Source organism: Podospora pseudocomata (genome assembly GCF_035222375.1).
Source record: "Podospora pseudocomata strain CBS 415.72m chromosome 2 map unlocalized CBS415.72m_2.2, whole genome shotgun sequence".
Lineage (NCBI taxonomy): Eukaryota > Fungi > Ascomycota > Sordariomycetes > Sordariales > Podosporaceae > Podospora > Podospora pseudocomata.
The window spans coordinates 2574791-2592191 of NW_026946366.1; the positions used below are offsets into that span (position 1 = coordinate 2574791).

At 51.7% G+C, this 17401-nt stretch overlaps 5 protein-coding genes across 5 annotated transcripts; 4 read left to right on the plus strand and 1 right to left on the minus strand.

Annotated features, from left to right (window-relative positions):
- Positions 1-206: 206 nt before the first annotated feature.
- On the plus strand, positions 207-2605 carry QC762_212150 (uncharacterized protein; the record flags this gene model as incomplete). The annotated part of the gene is made up of 4 exons (XM_062888111.1): positions 207-724; positions 988-1387; positions 1452-1718; positions 1780-2605. The coding sequence occupies exons 2-4, from the start codon at positions 1119-1121 to the stop codon at positions 2603-2605; spliced, it is 1362 nt and encodes a 453-aa protein (XP_062746313.1). The 5' UTR covers positions 207-724; positions 988-1118.
- A 1404-nt stretch (positions 2606-4009) lies between these two features.
- Positions 4010-5966, plus strand: QC762_0044880 (uncharacterized protein; the record flags this gene model as incomplete). Its single annotated transcript, XM_062883409.1, has 3 exons — positions 4010-4034; positions 4340-5793; positions 5876-5966. 2 exons carry the CDS (start codon positions 4010-4012, stop codon positions 4612-4614), a joined length of 300 nt encoding a protein of 99 aa, XP_062746314.1. The 3' UTR covers positions 4615-5793; positions 5876-5966.
- Positions 5967-6375: 409 nt separating this feature from the next.
- On the minus strand, positions 6376-10529 carry QC762_212160 (uncharacterized protein; the record flags this gene model as incomplete). The annotated part of the gene is made up of 2 exons (XM_062888112.1): positions 10073-10529; positions 6376-10010 (listed from the first exon to the last, which is right to left on the minus strand). The coding sequence occupies exons 1-2, from the start codon at positions 10218-10220 to the stop codon at positions 6376-6378; spliced, it is 3783 nt and encodes a 1260-aa protein (XP_062746315.1). The 5' UTR covers positions 10221-10529.
- On the plus strand, positions 10473-13596 carry QC762_212170 (uncharacterized protein). The gene is made up of 3 exons (XM_062888113.1): positions 10473-10762; positions 10824-10991; positions 11064-13596. Exons 1-3 carry the CDS (start codon positions 10651-10653, stop codon positions 13037-13039), a joined length of 2256 nt encoding a protein of 751 aa, XP_062746316.1. The 5' UTR covers positions 10473-10650; the 3' UTR covers positions 13040-13596.
- Positions 13597-15170: 1574 nt separating this feature from the next.
- Positions 15171-16986, plus strand: QC762_212180 (uncharacterized protein). Its single transcript, XM_062888114.1, has 3 exons — positions 15171-15887; positions 15941-16490; positions 16550-16986. The coding sequence occupies exons 1-3, from the start codon at positions 15686-15688 to the stop codon at positions 16572-16574; spliced, it is 777 nt and encodes a 258-aa protein (XP_062746317.1). The 5' UTR covers positions 15171-15685; the 3' UTR covers positions 16575-16986.
- The last annotated feature ends 415 nt before the right edge of the window (positions 16987-17401 follow it).

Sequence of the window (17401 nt, forward strand, 5' to 3'; positions counted from 1 at the left end):
GGATACGGATAAGGCAGTGTGAGCCTGAACGGAAAGCGACGTTTTCAACGCCATGATGACTTGCAGGGTACTCGCAGGGGTATGTCACCATCGGAAGTGGATCTTTCTGGGGGAGCTCTGGGACCCCTGCGAGAAAGAAAATGGGAACCAAAGAACCACATCTTGGACTGGTAACAACCCCGCTTGTCGCTGTGTGTCGAGGTCTTCAGTCAAGCACCTGATAATTGTTGCAAAAGAAAACTGACCAGAATTGCAGATATCCTCCAGTGTATGTAAGGTGTATTATGGGCGTACACGTACTTTCGGGAGCGGACCGAGCATGTCGCAGATTGCCTTTTCCTTCTCGTTTATCATCCGTACACAGTGTTGGGCTACCCACCTTATTTGACCTCTCAGCCAATCCTACGCCTTCACATCCGTGTCCATAAGCCGCCATCTCTTCGTTTCTCTACAGGCAAGTATTTGTGCCAGTACCCATGGCCCCCTTTTGCCCAGCTTCTGTCTGCATCATATGCAGATCGAGGGGCAACGATCCGTGGGAGAAGACACGGTACAGTGGTGTACCTTCCCGTTCATCTAGACCGTCTTTTGCTTAGTGTTGCAATCCCTGGGATACAGCCAAGCCACCGCGAAGCTGGCCTGGTTCGTGGTTGGGCCCTGCATGACATTTCTCCATGTCCTCTTCATGACGGCTTTGCATTCTGGCTAGCCGTTCTGGGATCAGGTAGGTGCTCCTTTTCGTCCGGGCTCCGTTTCTCTCCCAAGCTCTGGTTGAATACTTGAATCCCCACTATCCCTCTACACCTTCCTCGATTCCACTGTCCTGGGTCTCGCGATGGGAAGCTGGGTTCAACATCGCACACGGCCTTGTTGACCTCGCCAACATCTACGCCGACGCCAACACTCCGAAGCTTGTTTGATCACACTCACGCCAGCACTTCACTCTCAACCCGAGGCAAACTCTACGCTTACTGACGACAAAGCCAGAGACCGGCGGGAGACAGTCACTTGGAAGATCTGATTAAAAGCCAGTCGTGCCGGGGAGCACAACTACATCGCGACGCCGTTGCTGTTCTTCAAACACTTCAGTTCGACTTCATGGTGCGCAAGTGATCGAGATGGCCGAAACAACCAATCCCCGGGCCGAGCTCCCGGTCGATGTGTTCAGCATCATTGAGCGCACCTGCTCCGTCTTCTCCCTCCTCGGCTCAGTCCTTGTGATTGGCACCTTTTGCGCCTCCAAAGCGTTCCATAAACCCATCAACCGTCTAGTATTCTATGCCTCGTTTGGCAATCTCATGACCAATGCTGCCACGTTGATGGCTCGGTCCTTCATCACGAATCCAAGATCGGCTGGCTGCCAATTCCAGGGATTTCTTATTCAAATGTACGTTTTTTTGGGCGGGGGGAGAAAAGGACCTTACCATTCAGTTGCTGATTTGTCTCGTCAGGTTCATGCCCGCTGATACATTTTGGACATTGGCCATGGCGGTCAATGTGTATTTGACCTTTTATTTCAAGTTTGATGGAGCTCGGTTACGAAAGATGGAAATCCCCTATCTTCTTTGCTGCTATGGGATTCCCTTCATCGTCGCCCTCACCTTCATCTTCATTGAGACCCCGGAAAAAGGCAAGATGTATGGGAACGCAACGCTGTGGTGCTGGGTGAGCCCTAGGTGGGACATTTTCCGCATTGCGACGTTCTACGGACCGATCTGGTGAGTTGTTACCCAAGATCTCTCCCACTCGAACCAAACACTAAGCGTTTCGGTCTTCTAGGATTGTTATTCTCATCACCTTTTTCATTTACATCCGCGCTGGCCGCGAAATCTACAAGAAACACAAGCAACTCCGTAACTTTAGCACCAGTCACCACGACCACGAACCGATCACAGAGGACCCCTTCAGCTCGGTCAAGACCACCGAGGTTTCGGTTACCTCTGAAGTCATTGACAAAAGTCTTGCAACTTTGGGCATCGTACAAAGCGGAAACGAACAACCGAAAGCACCGAATGCCGCCTACTCAGTTCACATATCATCTAACAAGCGAGCTCCTGAGCGGGACTCTTACGGCGATATACCGCCGACCACCCAAACCAACATCACAATGGATCCTCCGACACGCAACGCCACCGCTGGGGCTAACCCACTCCGCCGTCGAGCTGCCTATGAAGCCAACAATGCGACCTGGTCCTACACAAAGTGCTCCATCCTATTTTTCACCGCCATGCTTGTTACATGGATTCCTTCTAGCGCCAACCGCGTATATTCTGTCGTCCATAGGGAGCAAGCGTCGCTTCCACTTGAATACATGTCCGCCTTTGTGCTTCCTCTCCAAGGTTTTTGGAACGCCATCATCTACGTCGTCACATCGTGGAGAGCGTGTCAACTGCTGTGGGAGGATACCAAGGCCTGGTTTGGACACAAGGATCAGCATTCCCACGGCGATGGTTCCTTCCAGATGATGAGCAGCGGACGGAACGCATTCAAGAACAGTGACAAGACGTACGAGACAGAAAGCATGACGGAGTTGGCGGGGTCGGCATCACACGCCGAGGATCGGTCTCCCATTGAGCCACCTTCAAACACGCTGGGTCGAGATTGAACATGCTGCCATCATTTTTTGTTTCTTAATAGTATCGCCTTGATTGTTTTTTGGCGTTAAGACTCGAAATACAGAGATTTTGGATATGGCTCAGGGCCTAATTCACATGTATTCTATGCAGCCACTTTTTTTTTTTTTTTTTGGCTGTTATTGCAAGACAGCAGTTGCGCGGTGGTTCTGGGTAGCGGTGGGAAACGGGCTGCGGAGAATTATACCCCTGGATTTTTCCTTGTTTTTTTTTATGGTTCTCTTACAATCACTTTATGACTTTTATATCTGTCATGTACACACGAGGTATGATGGGAACTCGAGTTACAGCTTTGATGCGACATCGAGTTCGGACTTTTCTTTATGTTTATTTTGGATTAAACCTGAGACATTCTTGTCCTTCAAAAAGTTTCCAGGGGTTTGGGATAGTTATGTCTCAGTAACCGGGAGGGCTGGTAAAAGTCAACTGGGATAAAATCAGGTAGTCCTGACCTCATAGCAATAGCTATGGAGTTTCAATGGATGCATTAGTTGCTATCTCTCACACAGAGTTTGGATCATCTCTTATTTGCAATCATTGCCTGCCGCTTTCTGAGGCCATCCCAGGTTCCAGATCCCTCAGTCAACCCGTGCCGCATCATCATCAACCACAGCATCGCACGCAACACGACGCTGACCACCTCCTGCCCAGGAACCCGGGGCCCTGCTGCGCCGCCCAACAGCAAACGAGAGCCTCATGACACGGTGGAATTAAGTTGCAATGATATAGACCAGGAAATCGGTCTTTTCAGCTGCGAACTAGCACCACCAAGACTCAATAATTATCAATTGAAATCCTATTGTGTATTTACCCCTCTGCTACCTGCCTTGCCATATCACACTCATGAGACAGCCTTGTCTCGTCTCATCCTTGGCCTTCCATTCTTCTCTGCATCCCCCATTGCTTCTTTCTGCTGCATACGGATGTCACTGATGGGCATGTTTGAAACACGATTCTGGTCACAAATCACACAAGAGCCTGAGTGCCGATCTCAGATCTTGATCGAAACTTTTCTTTTTGCTTTTTTTGAGATGCGAATCAAACCCGCATGTCCCACCACACTGAGATTTCTTTTTTTTTCCTTGTGTGTCTTCAAACGGCTTCGATCTTGTTTGCGCTTTTTGCGGCGGCAGGCTGCAGAGGAAATGTTCCGATGCTTTTCGGGGCGGGGAAGGCACGGGGACATAGGATCGTGGTTTTGACTCTCGGCCGATACACAAGAGAACTTGCAGATTTGTTCATGTCGTCAATTTGAATTGATCATAAAGAAAAAAATTGCAAAGGATAATAGGTGGTGTTGTGTTTGCTTGTGATGCTCGCGTTGTGCTTGCCGAGATAGTTGACTATGGCAAGATAAAACAAACTACTATTGCTATATGCCTTGCAAGAGGTTGCAGATCTGTTAGTGAGACATCATCTTACTCAACTCCACCCATACACCACTCACCACCCAGCCTCCAAACACGTTCGGGAACAAAAAAATCCCAAGCCTGTGGTTCATGACAGGTTGACAATTTCGGCAGCGTCGAAACCATCCCGAGAAATCCCAGAAGCTTTTCTTTCCCGCCATAAGCGATAATTGCGGACTGGAAGCAACTGTTAAAAGCCTGATATTTTCTGACACATCATCAATCCCTCCAAATCCTACACATGTATGTATGTTCAGCTTCGAACAAAAAAGAGCGCAATCTCACCATAATCATCAGATCATTCACTTCCCATTTCGTTCTGCGGAGAACTTCCCAACCAAGCAATTTCTTCTTCCTTCTCTTTCGCCAATTCCACTGTAACCCTCACCCAAGAAAAGAAGCAACACACCAAAGTCTGGGGAAATCTGGCTCCAATCGCCGTTGTCTCCATCAAAGACCCCATAACGATGTCACGTTCCCCAGAGAACCCACTGCGGAAAGGCTCCGTCTGGGAGGATAGAATCCATAATTTTATTCTGACCGCGCCGGTGAACTTGGTTTCTGGGAGTTGAGCGCTGGGCAGGCGATGAGATGGTGAATTGATTTAAAGCAGATTCATATGCCTCTTGGCCTTTTTGGTTGACAAAACTCCTCGGCATCGTCGGATCACGATTCCCAGGGAATTTTTGTCCCTCAGCTCTTCCTCTGGGTCTTGGTATCGGCGATGTTACTTGAGTCCAAAAACCCCACAACACCGTTTCTCTGACCGTTTTTTGAGGATGTAAAACTGTCGCACTTCCCCAATTCATCACCACCACCACCACCATCAGGCAACCTACCTGCGACCCCCTTAAACGACCACACCACACCATCACTATAACCTTTGCATCTTTCCAGTCCGCTTCCAAATTACCCATACCTGCCCTCCCCCTATCCCTCCTATTCTCCTGCGTCAAATCTGGCAGCTTACCTTTGCATCCAAATTACCCTGTTTGCTTTTGCTTGCTTGCTTGCGTTTCACCCGCCCAGCAGCAGCTGCTATATCCCACAGGAAGAGAGAGGGGCGAATGTTGTGAAACAACACACACTTCAGGTTCGCTTCCGCGGGGGATAGATTGATTACCACCCAACCCTTCTTCTGTGTAGTTTTTGCCCCGCTTCCACCCAAATAGTTTGAGTGGGGGGTCGCTCTTAACTCAGCCAGCCACAACACCAGCAGTCCGGCTCGCCCATTCTCGGTTGTGGTCTGGGGGATAGCTACCTTATGTAGAACGAACGTCCCAGAATTTTGGGGCGAAGGGAGGGGGTTCTTGGATAGGATATACTCACCAGCAAACTGAGCCGGGTAGCACACGCTCTTTGGTCGTACCGGGTCATTAGTTGACTTTCCCCGGTTATACCTGTTTTATGGACTGTTGTGATGGTGCAACGAAAAAAATTGGCTTGTTAACAATGCAGTCGGCGGGTGTATACATGGAGAGAAGAAAACCCGTCCAGTGTTACCTTTGAAAGCTCTGATGCTCAAACCCAGAGAGCTCCGAAAATCCCGGAAAGAACAGACATGGCAGCTGGCGAATCAAACAATCGTCCTTCAATGTTGCTTGAGAGCAGCTGAAAGAGACGAGGGGGGTTGGCACGATGATATTGGCCGAGATATGCTTCCCCTGGGCAACCAAACTATACCCCTTGGATTGGTGGTGCATGTGGACAACTTTCCCATTCAGCCCTGCTTGTGAAAGCCTGTTCGTTCTGTACGTTAACACCCTTACCACAAAATAGTTGATACACACAAGTAGGTTAATCCATATCATATTCTAACATTATGCTACGAAGGATAGTTAGTATGTTTTAAAATATCTCTAAAGGCCTATTAGCTATCTTGAAAGGCCTGTTAACTATCTTTAAAGGCATGGTTTACGATACCTATGATATGAGTCCATCTACTCTGATGTGCCAATTATTTCGTGGGGAGGGTGGATCATAGGGGGTTCGACGAAATAAAAGCCGTAAGATGCGTTGATTGGTAGCCCCCCGAACCAAAGATCTCACCAGATGGTTCACCGTTTTCGTTCCTTCTGATTGGTAGCGCCCCTGCCTTTGTATCCCCGGTAGAAGGGCCCGTAGATTGCTAAGGATGGTTCAACGCTTACCTTCCTCATCCGGCTCTCCATCGTTTACAACAGCACATCGTTGCCAAATATCTGCACCTCATGGTATACATCACCCCAACCGTTTTCACCACACAAAAAACAGCGTCACCATCAAACAAACCCACATTAAAAAAACGAAAAAAACAATCATCTCATTCACTATTTAAACCCCCACCACCCCTTCTACCCCCCCAACCTCCCCCCAGCCTGTACATACTCCCCCCAACTCTCCCCTCCCAGCACATCCCCCCCATGAATCATCTCCTCCCCCTCCTCCTCACCTCCATTCCCCCCTCCCCTTCCTCCCTCAGGATACTCAACTACAGCCCCCTTTTCCCGCACCCTCTCCACAAACTCAAACCCAACCCTCAAGTTCTCCGTCCCGCTCAGCGCCCTCGCAACCAACCCCTCACACCTCTCCGCCACCAACCTCCTGAGCCCACTCACCAAAAACTCTGCTATCGTCTCCACAGGCCAACCATCCGGTATCACCTCCAACACCTCCAAAATATCAAACCAGCCCCCGAATCTCTCCAGTAAATTCCCCGTGCGCTCCACCCTCTCCTCTGGGTCCTCCAACGCCAAAAACTCGCCGAGCAATGACTTGAAAAGTTGTACCTGCTCCTCGTACGTAGGCGGGAGGGAGCTATCGCTATCGCGGCGTTTGTTCCGACTACCAGGTGACAGCGCCGCGCCGCCACGGATACAGTACGAAACTGCAGTGTCGTAGTCTCCCAGGCGGTGGATTAGCAACCGCAAGGCATCGCGATGTTGCCTTGCGCGGCCGGCGAGGATGATCGATTCTGGTACGAGGAGCTGATGGCGGAGTGTGTTGACCCCGTTGTTGTTGGAGTCTTCGTGACCGTTGGGTTGCGGGATGGTAGATAGCGAGTCGTCTATCCTGGCGCGGATGGCTGTCGCCTTGTAGTCGTGTCCACCGGATAGTAACTGGAGCAGCCGTAACCGGCTTTGCCAGACCTCGCTGTTGGGTGGGGTGTTGTCTGATAGGAAGCGGATGTAAGTTGGTTTAGGGGGGTGGAGGGCACGGTAGGCTTCATAAGAGGCGGCGACCATCTCCCGGGTTTCTTCGGAGGACTGCAAGTCGGTGATGACGATGTCGAGGTAGTACGTGATGAGCTCGTTGACGTAGGCGGTATTGCCTTTGCCGAAGACGAGGTGCTCGAGGTAGTATGCCACTGCGTTAGGGGCTTCTTCTCGCAAGAGAGCGACGACTTGGCCATGCTCGAATCTGGGAAACCTCCCCTTTTCGTCTGCGAATACTTGAACACCGAGCTTGGGGTTGCGGGCGGCCAGCCAGATGGCATATTGCTGGACAAGAGCCTGGTTGCTGATGTTGGAGAGGTAGCTCCGGATCCGTTGCTCGCCATCCCCAAGCTCGCCGCCCTTGTCCTCTTCCCCTTCCATGATGCGTCTCCATGTTGCAAGAACTTCGCCTGCCATTTTCTTGTGTTGGTAGAGACGGCTGAGCACAAAAAGTCTCTGGTAGGTCTCTAGTAAGTCCACCGCGCGGTCGAAACAATCCACACCATGATCAACAAGATCATAAAGTTCCTTGCGGACAGAGCCGCTTCTTCCGAGCTGACCCAAGGGCGTTTCCTTGTCCAGCTCTAGAAGTACCACAAGAAGAGATGCATCAACAGTTCTGAAGACCTCATCAGATACGCTCCCAAACCCCTTCTTTTTCCTGGTTGCCGTGAGGAACCGGCGAAGAAACTGGAGGACATTGAGCGCCAATGAACTGACGCCCTGATTCTCTAATCCATCCTGTTCACGGGATATATACTCCTCCACGACAGTTTTGATGCCCCCATATATCCAGATTCCTCGTCTGCTGACAATGATCTCGTTCCGGAGAGCGGGTATAAGCGACAAGACAACTCTAGCGTCCAAGTCGCCATCAAGAAGATGCTCTTCCATTGCTGCCGTCTGACCTTCGGTGAAAGGTGTCTCTGTCGACGTCAGAAAGGCAACAAGAAGCATGACGCTAGCCCGCTGCTTGATATACCCCAGCGTCATAAATTCAAGCTCCATCTTCGGTTCCCGCCCCTTTATAGTCTCTAGAAGTGAGAATATCCGTAATCTGGTTTCAAGCGTGGTTGGCTGAGACTGCTGCTCCCGTGATGCTGCTGCGTCCAAGGCAGCCTCTAATTGCACAAGCAGAGGATTTCGAACCGCCCACCATATATTCGCCCCAGCCCATACGGCTAGTCTGGATGAGGTCTTCGCCAGCCTCCGGACAAAGTCCTCGCCTTCTTTATTGCGATTAGTCTCCCATTCTGGTGGGAGCACCTCGTCATCCGACTCATCACGGTTGAAGAGTTCTTGTTCCTGTGTTAGCCGTTGAAGGGAAAGCGCGGTGCGGGAGTCGTTACTTTTTAGCGATACCGTTGGTGTGGTAGATTGTCCCCTGAATGGCGAGAATCGTCTCTGGCACAGCCGTTGTACAATCTGCTCAAAGTGCATCTCCTCGCTCTGCAGCAGAGAGTGGATGCCTATTGGTGTATTTCCTGGCGCCTCGTTCGAAACTGTGTTGTCCACCTCCAACCACCATTTTTCTGGCTCGTCCTCGCCAACATTCACATCAAAGCGTTGAATTTCCAGCCCATTATGCAACCCATCCTCGAACTCTTTAGCCATGGACGCAAGAACATAGCCTTCCTCTGCCTCACCAAGAGATGGGCGTGATGATGACGGGTCAATAAGTCCACCATCAACCACAATTTCACGTGGATACCTGTCGAATTCTAACGTCGGCCTTGTTGGATCACCGTCGAGATTCACAAACATGCCAATACCCGGGTCAAGAGGGCCGGTGCCCGTCACGAGAAGAAACTCTTCTGTAGTTGGTGATACTATGAGAGGTTTCAACAATACAGTCTCAGGCCTTGCTGGTGACATTGTTCGGGAAGGTGGATTTGCACCGGCAGCTTGTGCTGCTGATACCGCCTGGGGCTGCGGTGATCGGTTCTGCTGGGCCCGATTTGGGCCATCTTCTCCTGGCGCCGGGCTGCGCGTCGGTGTTGGCGCATCAGTATCTTGGAAGATAGGATCTTCAGTTTCCCCTTGCCGTCGTTGTATACCCCTCGAGATGAAATCGCCCAAGCTTGTGCTCCTAGAATGCCCATGTGCATCAGGAGGTGGCCGAGGCGAGGCTGTAGAAGCACTCCTGAAAAGACCTCCATCTGGCGGCCCAGCAATGTTTTGGGCCTGCCCGAAGGGACCTCCTGGCTGTGAGTCGTCAAGTGATGATATGCTCATGAGCGGGATCTTCAGCTGCCGATCGATATCCACCAATGCATAGCTTCTCGAGTCCGCCACACATGCAAACGAGTCCCTACGCACAGATAGTGTGCTCCCGGCATAGTCGATGGTTCGGTATACACGTGGAGCATCATCTCCAATCCTCACTACTCTGATCTTGCGGTTCAAGTGCAGTAGTATCGTGACAGATCCTGATCTGCCGTGCCCCGGCCCAGTCAAGTCCTCGTTCAGATCAACTCCACCGATCCAATTGCAATTCCTGACCGTGGTTCCAAACACTGGGCTTAGTTCTGGAAGTGAATAGAATGATACGGTTGAGTTGCACAACACACATGCCTTGGCGACGCGGGGCAGCAGGAGAATCTGCTGGACACCAGGCCGTGAGCCATTCGATGCGCCGTTGGTATCTGAGGATGCTGGTTTCAGTCGCGAGGCGAGGATAAACGTGGGATTTTGGTTCGGGTCGGCGGGGTCTGGTGGGATGCCAAAGAAGTGAAGCAATTCAGAAGCAGTAGTGCCAACATAGAGGTTTCCGTCTGATGATTGGAGACAGTGTCAGCTGCTAATCCACACAGAGGCTGGTACTGGAATAGCGTACCCAAGTATTCCACGCAGTTGATCTGGATATCCTCCTCGTCACCATTTTCCGACAGGGGGACGCCATGGAGCAGCGGGCGCAAATCGAAGGGTCCTATACCAGGCGGCGCTGTGGTTGCCCTGTGGTTCCTGTGCGGTTCAGATGCCATGGCCTCTCGCGCGACATGGTCGCCGTTTCTGGGAAGATGCTGCGAATACAGTAGGCACCGGTGGTCGTCAACACCCTCGTATCGTCGTTATATCGAGAAACTTGCTACGGAGAGGCTGACTTCATGATGTGCCTTGTGGCAGGAAGCTTTCAAGTTGGAGTGCGCCCATTGCACCCCTGTAGCTCACCTGCCAGGTCCCACACATGGGGTTGGGTGACGAAGCTCCCCCAACTGCATGGAACGGCCCCACGGCTCGGGGCCAAAGTCTTGGCGCCTCACACAGTCCCCGAGCGGCCACCTTTCCAGCTGTTCAGCAGCCGAAACATCAACCTCCAAACCATAACAACATTAATGCTTGCCACACCTCAACACGGCATCCGCTGCCGTCCCCGATAGCTAATCTAGTAATCCCGCCTACAAACACCACGTAATGGCAGAAGACACCCCATCAGAAGCTCCCGCCGCGCCGGCGACCACGACGACGACAACGTCAACCAATGAATCAGTCAACAAGTTCCAAAACGCCATCTCGCAATGGAGAAGTAGGCTCATTTCTAGATTCCGAGTTTGAATCAGCACGTGTCTGACTTGCTGCTCCATCAGGTCTCGATTTCACGAGCCTTGTCTCGACCCTCGACAACACAGCCTCCGAAATCGTTGCCTACCAGCGAGACTCGACAGTACAGAGAAAAGACCTTGCGTCAAAGACCAAAGAATTCCGAAAGCTGGATGATGCGAGCAAGCTTTCTGAAGTCAAGGGTTTGCTAAAGGGTAAGTTGAGATTTTGGTGTTTTGGTCCTGGCTCAAGGGAGGAAGTTGGGGGCTAACAGGGACTCTGCTCAGCCTACCAGACGTTCATTGATCTTCTAACCAACCATTCGAAATCTGTCAACTCGGCCTTTTTGCACGCCTATACCTCCCTATCCGAAGCTCCCGATCCGTACCCATTGCTCGAGGCCTCGGTCGATTCTATGCTGGTGTCTGAAGACACCTTACCGAAGCTTAGTCAGGAGAACGAACACCTTCAGAAAACAGTGTCAAGCTTGACTACCCAGCTCGAAGAGACCGAAACGAGACTGCAAATAGAGCGCGACTTGAGGAAGGGGTTGGAAGAGAACTTGGAGACCAAGGTCAAGGAGGTTGAGGCATCCTGGACTGCGGTGCTGGAGGAGAAGCAGGACAACTGGGCTGCCAAGGAGAAGGCGTTGGAGGACAAGGTCGAGAACCAGGATCGTCTTTTGAACGAGATCAAGGCCAGCTATGAAGTCAACCAGCGGTTGGGCAAGGGCAATGGAGAAGAGGGTCAAGGGGGCCATGTCACGAGCGCAGAGCTGGAGATGGTGCACTCGGATTTGGAGCGCACCAGCGCACGGCTTGCCGAGGTTGAGGCTCGCAACGAGCAGATGAGGCTGGAGCTGGCTCAAGCCAAGTCACAGGTTCCTACACAAGCTGCAATTTCATTGGAAGACGACCCGGGGTATATGAGGATGAGATCAGAGAATTCATCACTTATTCGAAAGCTGGAGGCGGCGCGCGTGGATAAGGAAGGGCTCAAGCGAGGTCTCGATACTAAACTGCGCGCTTTGGAGCGTGAAGTTGGCTTACTCAAAGAAGAGCGGGACAGTTTGAAGGCCAAGGTGCAAAAATGGAGTGATTATGACGAAGTAAAGCAAGAGCTGGAAGTGCTGAAGAGCATCGAGTTTGCCACTGGCGATGATGACGAAGTACGAGACATGTCCACAGACCAGAGCGGCGGACAAGGCAAAGACACCCTTGAGCAGCTCCTTCTTGCGCGCAACAAGAAGCTGGGCGACGAACTCACCATTCTCCGAGTGTCACACCAAGACCTTCAATCCAGGCTCCAAAACCTCCAAGAGGAGCTCTCCCGGACCAATGCTGAGCTGGAGAAGTCCCAGAACCTCAACGAAAAGCTCGAAAACGAGCTCTCGACCATCCAAGCCGAGGCACCCAACGCGTTTCCTTCAGGCGCCTCCGTAGCAGGGACCTACGTCAGCCGTTACGCACCTTCAATGGCGCCAGGCCGAAGACCAGGCGGAGGCAATGGGCGCACCTCCCCCACCTCCTCCATCATCAGCGGGTTCAACCCCGGCGGAGGCGGCTTTGAAGACAGACCCACGGGCGGCAGCAGCGGCGGTGGCATCCTACCCATGATCACGGCCCAGCGTGACCGCTTCAAGAAGCGCAACGCCCAGCTCGAGCAAGAACTAAACGAAACCCACAAAACGGTCTCGCAGCTCCGTCAGGAAATCGCCGCTCTGCAACGCGACAATTTGAATCTCTATGAGAAAACCCGCTACGTATCTACTTACAACCGTGCCGGGCCAGCGGTGGGGGCTTTGACGTCGTCGTCATCGGCCTATTCCAACCCGAACCCAAGTTCGGTGTCTATCGGTGGAGGAGGAGGGGGCGCACAAAGCCCGGGGATAGCGCTGGACCGGTACCGCAAGGCGTACGAGTCTAATATCTCTCCGTTTGCGGCGTTTAGGGGGAGGGAGTCGGCGAGGGCGTATAGGGGGTTGAGTTTCCCCGAGAGGGTGGTGTATTCGGTCACGAGGATGGTGCTGGCCACGAGGGCGAGCAGGAATTTGTTTGCGGTTTATTGTGTTGTTTTGCATATGATGGTGTTTTATAGCTTGTTTTGGATGGGGACGGGGGATGTGGATAGGCGGGTTGTTGCGGCGGCGGCGGTGGAGGTTGCGAGGAATTTGGGGGGTGCGGCGGAGGATGTTGGGGATGGAGGAGGAGGGGGGAGTGGAGGGGGGCCGGGGAGTTTGTCGGAACAGGGGTTTCAGACCTGATGATGGTGAGGTGGTGATGGTGGGAAGGTTTGGTGATCACTTTACAAGAGTCGGCGGTGTGGATGCGAGTCTGCTGGCCGTGAGAATGAACGACAGGCTGATGACGTGTATGTGTGGTAGTATACACGCGTCACGAATCTTTGGATTTGATCTTTAGACACCTTGATAACAGCGAGAATTGGCATGCAAATCACGGTTTGGCAAGTCCGGAGCCCAAGGACTTGGCTGCGGACTATTGGGCCGAGGGCGGTTGCGGGAGGAAGAGGTGTGGTCGGTAGACTCCGGCGGGCGGCTGGATGATGCTCGGAACCGGGGATTGGCTGTGTTGGAAGGCTTTCTTGGTTGCACTGCGGTTTATGTGTGTGGGCCTGGAAAAGATGATGGGTGGCCTCATGTGGCGTCGTACTGTTGTACCATATCATTTTCCTTAACAAGTTGTGAAAAGGGAAGGAGGTTTGATAATGGGACGGTGGACGAAAGGTAGAAGAGATATGTTACCATGTTGTAATGAGTTTCTTGAGTATGGTAACAATTTAGACCAGATTTGAAAGCTAGTGTTACAGTTTTGTGTGTTTGGGCTGTGTCCTGGTCCCTTGTGTTCATGGGACTGTTGCGTCTTCGGAACCAAGCTGAGCTCAGGCAGCAAATGACCCTCGAATTCCCAAGTTCAAATGCCGTCTTTCCCAGGACAAGAAAATTTGTCTTTCTCCTCGGACTATTCAACCTTCCAAGAATCAAGGCATCTACGGATGTGTCCAATATGTATGTGCCTGTGTGTGCGGTCCTGTGGACGACTTGCCCAAAGTCATAGTGGGGCTCAGCCAATCAAATCCCAGCATTCCACTTACACAATTCGCCCGTCTGTTGTACAAGCGGTAGACAGTAGCTCGCTTGGATTTTAAACGCTGGCCAACTCTGCGGCCTGGTCTTCCATCCCGAGTGAGGTTGCGTTTTCCCGGCTTTCATGTCCCCTGGGCGCGTGGAACGGGCGGACTCAAGGTCGAGGAAGGTGGCCCATTACCTTGAGTTCGGTCGAGATGTCAGTGTGGAAGGTGTAAACGGTTGGCCATCGGGTTGCAGGAGAGCCAAGCTTCTCTCCCGCGGCTAGGGACTTGCGGGGAGGTCATCACCAATTGAATGCTCTTGGAATCATTCCCCATCGGAAGATTCCGCTGGTTGGATTTTGTGGTCCTCTGCAGGTTGTTGAAACGAAACAAAAGAAACATGCAGAGCAACTGCATCGTGAGTTGTTCGGATTTTCCTATCTCACGCTGGAATGAATCCCTCAAGGAGGCATGATTGGCATCCAGAAATCTAAAAGAACGCCGGATACTGAAGCTTCCAGAGCACTCCTTCCATCGACAAGGAAGGAGACTGTTGGCAGCGCATAAATAGGCGCGGACGCGCAGAAAGAGATCTGGTGAAGCAGATTTGCCCAGAAATTTACCCGCGATTTTGGTCGTTAAAGGAGGGGGAAGGTAATCTGGATAGGCGACCTTCCGTATGCAACATTGACGGCGAGGGAAGAAGGCTGTTGGACAGCAGGGTCGACCGAAGAGAGCTAAATCGATGAAAGGGTGCACCGGCGGCTAAAAGCTTGGTGTTGACAGGGGAAGACACGGAAGGTATTTTGGGTAAAAATAGCTGTGCCGCGGTGTAAGCCAGCCAATGAGGTGAGTAATAATGAGGGCTAATAAAAGTGATTGGCATGCAATAGCGGGCAAATTTTCCCAATATTGCCTTTGGGGGGTGGAAGATCATTAGCTGTACGCCTCACACCCTTCTAGAATTTCGAGATTTGTCCCAAGGTTTGGGAGATCATCGTTGAAGTTGTTAGAGTCGTCGCTGGTCTTGTGGGTAAAGGGAATTAGTGGATAGTAGATTCCGATGAGCCGGATGATCAACGATGGAATGCCCAAGAAAGGGACTGTCTCCATGTTATTAAACGGTGGTGGGATGAGGTCTGCCATGGACATCAATTTACACGCTTCACACACCCCTCATTGCGAAGGGTGTTTGAATAAACTCTGGTGGAAGCGCACGGTCCCAGCGCTTACAAGACGGGCGACCAGAGTCTGACAGACAGGGGTTATCCAACCCCTCCAATGTCGATGTCGATCTCCATCAACCATTCAGAAGACAGCATCCCACCTCTGAGCATGTCTTGTCGTCGTCGTAACTGGGTCTTCGGCGGCTGCTCATCGGGACCAGCGAGTACGTGCGTCTTCGGCCATGGCACCGGGGGCACACGTCTGTCTCTTCCCGCCTCCCGCCTTGCCAAATGTGGGAAGGACGGGTGCTACCTCCAGCATATCGCGGCGGTTGGCCGGCCTTTGTGCGCGCCTGTTGTTTCTTGTGGCTTTTGTATATAGCCCATCTTGTTTCCCCAACGATGGCGTTCGTGATCTGCTCTACACCACATCCCCTTGCATGAAACATCTGGTCTAGTTCAGACCTTGTTTTCCTTTTCAGTATTCCATATCTTTCTTTGGTCTCTCTGCTTGGGTTTCTCTTTTGGGTTTCCTTTCTTTCTTTGTGATACCCATCGATGACCAGACTCGGCTTATTCAATAGTCGATCTACCTTACCATACAACTCTACCAACCGAGCTCACCTTCTACTCCCACCACCAGCACACAAACCACCATGCGCTGCCCACTCCTCCTAGTCCCTGCGCTCAGCGCTTCTACCTGGGCAGCTCCCGCTTTCCCCAAATTCACCGCCGCTCTTGCTCCCAATGTCCAGGCCATCTCAGATTACTTCAACATCCTGGCGACCAAGGTCCAAGAAAACCGGGCAGCAGGGCCGGCACCTATCTGCGACCTTTCAAAGCTTTCTCTTCCAATCGGTAAGAGCATCACGCACTCGGCAGTTATGTGAGACATACTAACCCAACAACAGAGGCTGAACCCCTTGGTCAACCAACACCTGGTCTCTACCTCAAGCATGTCGCGATTGGCCGCGGAACACAAAACTACACATGCGATCTCAGCAACTCCACTGCCGTGCCACAAGCATTCGGCGCCCTTGCCACCCTTTACAACGCCTCATGTGTCACATCAGCCTTTCCTGACGTGAGCGCCATGCTTACCCGCGCGTCACTGCACTTTGATATTGCCGACAATGACGCTCTTCAAAGACTCGCCCCCGCGGATCTCCCCGTAAGCGGCATCCACTACTTTACCGACGGCACCACCCCTTTCTTCGGCCTTGATACCCCCCAATGGCACCTGGGCGAGGGCACCTTCGGCAAGAACGCCAGCACTGCCGCGCCGCTGACTGCCGCCAAGGGCAAGAAGGGAGAGGCTGCTGTTCCATGGCTCAGACTGGCAGCCAAGGGTACCAACACTGGTGGTCTTCAAGAGGTCTATCGTCTTGAGACTGTCGGTGGCAGCGCTCCTGCAACTTGCAAGGGGATGCCAGCGTCGTTTGAGATTCAATATTCCACACAGTGAGTAGCCCTCAAGGTTCTCAAGAAACACTAAATCAGTAAAACTAACTTTGAAATAGATACTGGTTCTACGCCTCTTCATAAACAGAAGCCAACCAGAGGGAATGATATGATGAAGATTGTACTTATATCGGAGGACCTTTTGTTCCATTGCACATACCTTTTCTTTTTGTTTTTTTTCTTCTTCATTTTTGGGCGTTCACGGCGCCCGGTTAGCCAATATTTTTGGGCCTTTAGGGATCTTCAAGGCATATTATCGCTCGTTCTGGCCTTACATAAAGGGGAAAGGGAAGGGAGTTGCTTGCCAGGAGCAAACTAAATTACAGAAGTTTGGTTGGAGGATATAACAGCTACTTATTTGCTTGACAAGGGCAGTAAGGAGACAGGAATACTAGTAAATAGTTTAATACCCCCACTGGCTGAAAGCCGTTCACATCATCGGCTATGCTTCTTTGTCGCTGACTGTGACATTCATGCTGTGTGGTTCTGAGAATGATAGATGTACTGGTACAAATCATCCTCGAAGAATATTGACAAGCATGGACAATAGCTAACCAGCCGGAGGACTACATTGCCGTGATACCGTGAAACGGCACACTACCTTTCTGCTTTAAGGCTAAGGGTTATATCATGACTAAACCTGGTTTAGCTCACAGAAGGCGGACAGACAGACGCGTGCATAATGCACTGTCGATCAGGGAACAAGGTGTTCCTGGTCGGTTGACTGGCGGGGGGTGTATATGAGATGGAGATATGGGTTTCAAGAGGAGCGAATGGATATGGGTTCGGGGTGTAAAGTTGGTGCGAGTGTGAGTGAGAAGAGTCAGGTACGTGATGACTAGGTGTGTATGAGCTGGTGGTGAGTGAGAGGTTGATTCAGACGCTATGAGTGATCAAGCAGGTGATTGATT

What these genes read in the sequence shown, in the direction of transcription:
- QC762_212180 (XM_062888114.1), top strand. Translation starts at nt 15,686, where the DNA reads ATGCGCTGCCCACTCCTCCTAGTCCCTGCGCTCAGCGCTTCTACCTGG. An exon ending in AAAGCTTTCTCTTCCAATCG is followed by an intron (nt 15,888 to 15,940) that starts GTAAGAGCATCA and finishes ACCCAACAACAG; the next exon opens with AGGCTGAACCCCTTGGTCAA. An exon ending in GAGATTCAATATTCCACACA is followed by an intron (nt 16,491 to 16,549) that starts GTGAGTAGCCCT and finishes ACTTTGAAATAG; the next exon opens with ATACTGGTTCTACGCCTCTT.
- QC762_212170 (XM_062888113.1), top strand. Translation starts at nt 10,651, where the DNA reads ATGGCAGAAGACACCCCATCAGAAGCTCCCGCCGCGCCGGCGACCACG. An exon ending in CGCCATCTCGCAATGGAGAA is followed by an intron (nt 10,763 to 10,823) that starts GTAGGCTCATTT and finishes CTGCTCCATCAG; the next exon opens with GTCTCGATTTCACGAGCCTT. An exon ending in AGTCAAGGGTTTGCTAAAGG is followed by an intron (nt 10,992 to 11,063) that starts GTAAGTTGAGAT and finishes GACTCTGCTCAG; the next exon opens with CCTACCAGACGTTCATTGAT.